At 37.9% G+C, this 7100-nt stretch overlaps 1 protein-coding gene across 1 annotated transcript in view; it reads right to left on the reverse strand.

Moving 5' to 3' along the window:
* LOC128652516 (uncharacterized) overlaps nt 1-4612 on the reverse strand; it is a 28142-nt gene extending 23530 nt beyond the window's left edge. Inside the window, exon 1 of the mRNA XM_053705451.1 lies at nt 1055-4612. Within this exon, the coding sequence (XP_053561426.1) occupies nt 1055-4592 (3538 nt within the window). The 5' untranslated portion in view covers nt 4593-4612. The remainder of the gene's footprint in view (nt 1-1054) is intronic.
* Nucleotides 4613-7100: the final 2488 nt, after the last annotated feature.

The raw sequence follows: 7100 nt of genomic DNA on the forward strand, positions 1-7100 counted from the left end.
CCGGGTCTGGGTTTCTGGCGGCTTTGAGCTAGTTAGCGTGGCCGAGCGGTCTAAGGCGCTGGATAAGGCTCCAGTCTCTTCGGAGGTGTGGGTTCAGATCCCACTGCTGCCAGATTCATCATTTAATTTTATTTAGAAAGTGAGGGCTATGTGGCTTTGTCTACTTCCGAGAGTTGTCTCCTTTCCCAAGCGTTTTCTTAAGGGATATTACTACCAGGGTTCGGAATGTTTTGCATTCTTCTTCCTTGGGTGTGGTCCTCTGGAAAGTTAGTCTGAAAGGATTATGGAGACTAGCCTTTTTCTTCTCTCTCTTTTGGGTGACTGTTCTCATTATCATTCCGTTAGTCTTGCACTTCGTGTGAGTTGTCCTTGGGGCCTGGAGCTCTAGAGTGATGGTGTGACTTTGTCACGGCCTAGCACTGTGTTTGGGGGGTGTTGACCTCCTGCTAAGGGTGTCCTCTTCCCTTTGGGCTGGGAATTACGAGTAAGTCCTGTACCCGTTCTCCAGATTCAAAAATAATCTGGGCTTGAATCTCCTTAAGTACAGAGGAAAAAGTAGGCGCCTTGTGGGCTTTCCAGTTCTTAAATATCAAATGTCTTACGATCAAGATAATTGTGTTGACAATGTTAAGATATAAATGTAGGCTTTCTTGTTGGCTATATAGGAAAAATATAGTTTCTAAAGTAAAATATATATCTATGCATATATATATATATATATACTGTGTGTGTGTGTGTATATATATATATATATATATATATATATATATATATATATACTAGTGTTAAAGCCCGTGAACACGGGCCCAATTTTTTTTTTTTTTTTTTTTTTGTTATTCAAAAAAATAACATAAGATATAAACATTAAAGTAGACATAAAGTCATATTTTTATTTTTAGTAAATTAAATTAAAATAAAGTTTAATTTGTACATGAATAATATTGTTGCTCTAAATAATACAAAATTACTTCTAACTAATTAAAAATACACAACTTATTTGTTTATTTAAAGTATATTTCTTTATAAACAATGTTTTTTGTATAAATGTTATCACTGTTTGGTAATATCTTTCCATGCTTTGAACTTTGAAGTATCTTAATTTTGACATCAGATGATGTACGAACTCGAGACATTGCAACATAAAGTTGTCCATGACTGAATACTGGTTCTGGAAGAAATATTCCTACTTTGTCTAACGTTTGACCTTGTGATTTGTTGATGGTCATTGCAAATGCAAGTTTGATTGGAAACTGTCTCCTTCGTAAAATGAATGGTAGTTCAGTGTTGGCAGGGGCTAAATCTATTCTCGGAATAAACACCATTTGTTTTTTTGCTGTTCCTGTGAGTACTTCTGCAATTAATAGATTTGGCTTAAGATCTTTAACTATCAATCTTGTTCCATTGCACAGACCTTTTTTTGTGTTCAGATTTCTGAGCAACATAATAATACTTCCCAATTTTATTTTTAACTTATGAAGAGGCATTCCTGATGGAGCTAATTCGTTTAGAAACTCTATGGGATAGTTTTGTGCATCTTCATCTGTCTGATCATCAATTGAATCTGAACTCAGATATATTTTTTCATCACCATCGAGTATATTTAATACATGCTCATTGATTTGATCAACATGACAATTTTTCGTACACAAAATGGCCTTTTTTGAAAAACTGTGAAGATCAGATGGAAGAATTTTTTTTCCAAAAATTTCAGATATGATACAATCATTGCATATTAATTTGGAAGGGATCTCAACTAAATCCTCAGGAAGGCCCTCTGAATTATTTAATGAACCCTGTCCTAATTTTAGTAGCCAATTGCTAAATTCTGGATCCACTGAACGCACATTATTCTTCAATTTTAAAATTTTAAATTTATCCCAGTGATCATAGAACTTTATAGTAGCTTCCACAATAGCAGTTCTATTGCAATGAGGAAGAACTGGGAGTGTTTGTCTGAAGTCTCCACCAAGGAGTATAACTTTTCCACCAAATGGCTTATTGTTCTGCATAATTTCCTGAAGAAGGTTATTTACACATTTTAGAGCTATACCGGGTGTCATTGAGGCCTCATCCCAAATAATCAATTTAGCATTACGTATGAACTCTGCATCTTTTGAAGTCATTCTCATATTTGATGTTGATGTTTCCAGTAATGGAATTGGAAGCTTAAACTGTGAATGGTAAGTTCTGCCACCATCAAGGAGATTAGCTGCTATTCCTGTAGAGGCAACAGGAAGAACTCCATCTGTGCGTCCACGTAAAGTACTCAATAATGTTTTATATAAATAAGTCTTGCCACTTCCACCAGGTCCATCAATAAAAAAACATCTGTGTGGTAAATTTTCATTATCAATTGCAGACATTACATTGTCAAATGCAGCTTTTTGCTCGATGTTTAATGCTTCTTGAAGTTGTGCTCCAACTTGGGCTTCCAAGTGTGTAACATAGTTGAATTGCATTTCTGGAATGAAGTTTGATGGATTGGGTAGTCCAAAATCTTCACAACGTTTACTATGCAATATGAGAACATTTTGAATATCTGTTAATGCCAAATTTTTGCAACTTTTGCAATCATCAATGTGGTCTTCATGACGTGAATAATCTTCATAAAGATCATGTTTGTATTTTTCAAAGAGTTGTGGGACATTAGGTGGGACAACAAATATACACAAATAAGCAAACAGTTCCCTCATTTGTTTAGGCATCTGTTGAGATGCTGATTCGTTAAGTGTAAGATCCCATGTAGCGTCGTCATCTAAAAGTGAAAGCTTTTGGGCAGCTTCTTTGAATGTGTGACAAACTTGTCCATTAACAGTTCGTAAGTCCTTAAAGGATATTGCTCCTTTTAAGTGCAAGAGCAATAACCTCAAACAAAATCTCTCCAAATCTGATGAAATATTTACATTATACAATCTGCCAATTGTTGTATCTGCTCCTCTTTGTCTTGGATTCCACTTACGGTTTTTTACATCAAATACAAAATGTTGAGGAATGTCAGAGTAAAAAAGTTCACGTGCCGCATTATTATCCACATTCAACTTAAAGTATGCTGTCAAAGTGGTATCCCTGTCTTGTGCCTTTTCTGCAGCTAATTGTACGTTTTCATTATGGAAATATACATCTTGTTCGCCTGGAAGATGAACTTGAAGTCTTATTATTGTATGTGTTTGATGGTGCATCAAAAAACCATACAACCTCCAAACAGCTTCAGGAGCACTGACATATCTTGTGTCCAAAAAATTTTGAATTTCATCATGCTGTAGTGTATTATGTTCCTTAATGGAAATATTTGCACAATCGTAACCTTTATATACATATTTGAAGAGATATTTAACACTTTTAACAGAAACACAACTCTCTACGTTTATATGGCAGTTGTATTTCAAGCAGAAGTATGGGCTATATGGAACTACCCATGAGTTGTCAATTTTTTTCCCTTTGACAATTACAGTGGTGTCATTTTTTTGTCTACGATATCGCGGATATCCATCAACATTAATTAAAGTTTCTTTTTGAAAATTTTTTGGAAAATTCTTGCTGCAATTACCATCAACCATGCATGGAGAATTTAAATTATGTTCTCCACATGGACCGTGTATCATATGCTTTATTACAATAGCATGTAGTCTTGGATAAATCTGTTCATCAGGAATTTCAGCTGATATAAAAGTGTCAATGGTTTCAGCATCATTTGGCTTGTCTTCGGCTTTCAATATTAAAAGGATATGAGCATGTGGTAATCCTCTTTTTTGAAACTCTATTACATGCACTTTTGCGCAAGGACTTCCAAGAACATGTTTGTTCAAGATATCATTCAAAAGAGAATTTAATTCGAGATTGAAAACTCTTGCTACCAAATCTGGTCTGAACTCCACTGCTTGACCTTCTAATAGGTTATCAAGTATCTCAGGCCATTTAGGGTTGCAGGTCATGGTGATGAAGTAATCCGGTTTTCCATATTTTCTAACAATGGCCATAGCATCATGGTAGTTTTGGGCCATATTTCGTGGACTTCCCTGAAAAGATGATGGCAAAATAACTGCTTTTCCAGGCATCAGGCCCTGTGCAGCAGCCTCACTTTGAATGTAATCCATTAATCCTGTATATTTTTCAATGCGAAGATTAGATTGATTTTGACGGATATAGTTGAGTCTGTTGGCCTCAGTCTTGACATAAGCATCAACAAAGTACTGCTGCGTCAACTTGCCAGCACTAAGGAAAGGATTGAATTGATCCCTAATTGAAATTCTGTAAGAGTAGTATTTCATTTGGCTAACTCTTATCCTTGGATTGGTGGTTACTCTTCTTTGTACATCACTAATTGATGTTGGCCTGTAGTTAAGAGCAATATTGGAACCCCAACTTTGGTCCCCATATGGAAACAACAAAGGATACAGCAATGGTTCAAGATTAGGATCTAAAACACTTATTCTTTCAGTTTTTTTTGTTTGATCTGTAGATCGGCAATGAATAAGAAGGTCACGTTCAAGAGGAGGTTCACCATCAGAATTTTGGAAAATAACAGCAACCTCATTAACTCTTTGTACGTTATATCTTCGGTAATCTGATGTTCTGTCCTGCAGAATTACCATTGAAACTTTAGAATTTTGAACTCCATTTAACCCCTTAATGACCGCAGCACTTTTCCATTTTCTGTCCGTTTGGGACCAAGGCTATTTTTACATTTTTGCGGTGTTTGTGTTTAGCTGTAATTTTCCTCTTACTCATTTACTGTACCCACACATATTATATACCGTTTTTCTCGCCATTAAATGGACTTTCAAAAGATACCATTATTTTCATCATATCTTATAATTTACTATAAAAAAATGATAAAATATGAGGAAAAATTGAAAAAAAAAACACTTTTTTTAACTTTGACCCCCAAAATCTGTTACATATCTACAACCACCAAAAAACGCCTATGCTAAATAGTTTCTAAATTTTGTCCTGAGTTTAGAAATACCCAATGTTTACATCTTCTTTGCTTTTTTTGTAAGTTATAGGGCCATAAATACAAGTAGCACTTTGCTATTTGCAAACCACTTTTTTTTCAAAATTAGCGCTAGTTACATTGGAACACTGATATCTTTCAGGAATCCCTGAATATCCATTGACATGTATATATTTTTTTTTAGTAGACAACCCAAAGTATTGATCTAGGCCAATTTTGGTATATTTCATGCCACCATTTCACCGCCAAATGCGATCAAATAAAAAAAATCGTTCACTTTTTCACAATTTTTTTCACAAACTTTAGGTTTCTCACTGAAATTATTTACAAATAGTTTGTGCAATTATGGCACAAATGGTTGTAAATTCTTCTCTGTGATCCCCTTTGTTCAGAAATAGCAGACTTATATGGCTTTGGTGTTGCTTTTTGGTAATTAGAATGCCACTAAATGCCACTGCGCACCACACGTGTATTATGCCCAGCAGTGAAGGGGTTAATTAGGGAGCATGTAGGGAGCTTGTAGGGTTAATTTTAGCTTTAGTGTAGTGTAGTAGACAACCCCAAGTATTGATCTAGGCCCATTTTGGTATATTTCATGCCACCATTTCACCGCCAAATGCGATCAAATTAAAAAAAACGTAAAATATTTCACAATTTTAGGTTTCTCACTGAAATCATTTACAAACAGCTTGTGCAGTTATGGCACAAATGGTTGTAAATGCTTCTCTGGGATCCCCTTTGTTCAGAAATAGCAGACATATATGGCTTTGGCGTTGCTTTTTGGTATTTAGAAGGCCGCTAAATGCCGCTGCGCATCACACGTGTATTATGGCTAGCAGTGAAGGGGTTAATTAGGTAGCTTGTAGGGAGCTTGCAGGGTTAATATTAGATTTAGTGTAGAGCTCAGCCTCCCACCTAAAACATCAGACCCCCTGATCCCTCCCAAACAGCTCTCTTCCCTCCCCCACCCCACAATTGTCCCCGCCATCTTAAGTACTGGCAGAAAGTCTGCCAGTACTAAAATAAAAGCTATATATATTTTTTTTAATGATTTTTTTAAGCATATTTACATATGCTGCTGTGTACTATCCCCCCTTAGCCCCCAACCTCACTGATCCCCCCCCCCCAAACAGCTCTATCCCCTCCCACTCTAACTTAATGGGCGCCATCTTGGGTACTGGCAGCTGTCTGCCAGTACCCAGTTTAGAAGAAAAAAAATGGTTTGTTTTTTTAATTTTTTGAAATTTTCTGTAGTGTAGCTTCCCCACACACAAACCAACCCCCCCACCCCTCCACGATCGTTTTTTGTGCTTTTGCACAAACATGATTAGCCAGGTTTTATTAAATACTTTTCCGTAGTGTAGCGGTTCCCACCCGCTCCCGCCCCGTGCACGCGCCCGCCCGCCACCCTCCGTGCACGCGCGCGCGCGCCCGTGCGCGCCCCTGGCGGTCACGCCCCCGATCCCGCCCCCCGTGACATCACGCGGCACACCGATGGCCGCCCACCCGCCTCCCAATTCGGCTCCCACCCACCAACGATACCGGCCATCGATGTCCGGTGCAGAGAGGGCCACAGAGTGGCTCTCTCTGCATCGGATGGCCATGTGAGGTTATTGCAGGATGCCTCCATATCGAGGCATCACTGCAATAACCGGAAAGCAGCTGGAAGCGAGCAGGATCGCTTCCAGCTGCTTTCCACACCGAGGACGTGCAGGGTACGTCCTCAGGCGTTAACTGCCTTTTTTTTGAGGACGTACCCTGCACGTCCTCGGTCATTAAGGGGTTAAAGATGCTTCATGGATGCATTCTTGCTCTACCTCATAGAGCATTTTACATGCTTTTGCAAAAGGGTTATACTGAGACATATATGAACTTAACTCCCTCAAAAGTTCAATGTGACATCCTGAATTTTCTTTTAGTGCTGCTCGTTGGTCCGCAGCTTCCTCAGGACTCAAAATGTAGAGTTGTGCAAATTTGCGTTGATCATCATTTTCTGGATGCAAAGCACCAGATCGGTGATAAATTTGGCCATTTATTCTAAAACAGTATGGGCCATATCCTGGAGGTGGTGCAATGTTTGCTCCCATTGATGCAAACGCCAATGCACTATTTATAGAACGGATATTTTGCATAAAATTCTTTAAAT

This window comes from Bombina bombina, chromosome 3 (genome assembly GCF_027579735.1).
Source record: "Bombina bombina isolate aBomBom1 chromosome 3, aBomBom1.pri, whole genome shotgun sequence".
Classification (NCBI taxonomy): domain Eukaryota; kingdom Metazoa; phylum Chordata; class Amphibia; order Anura; family Bombinatoridae; genus Bombina; species Bombina bombina.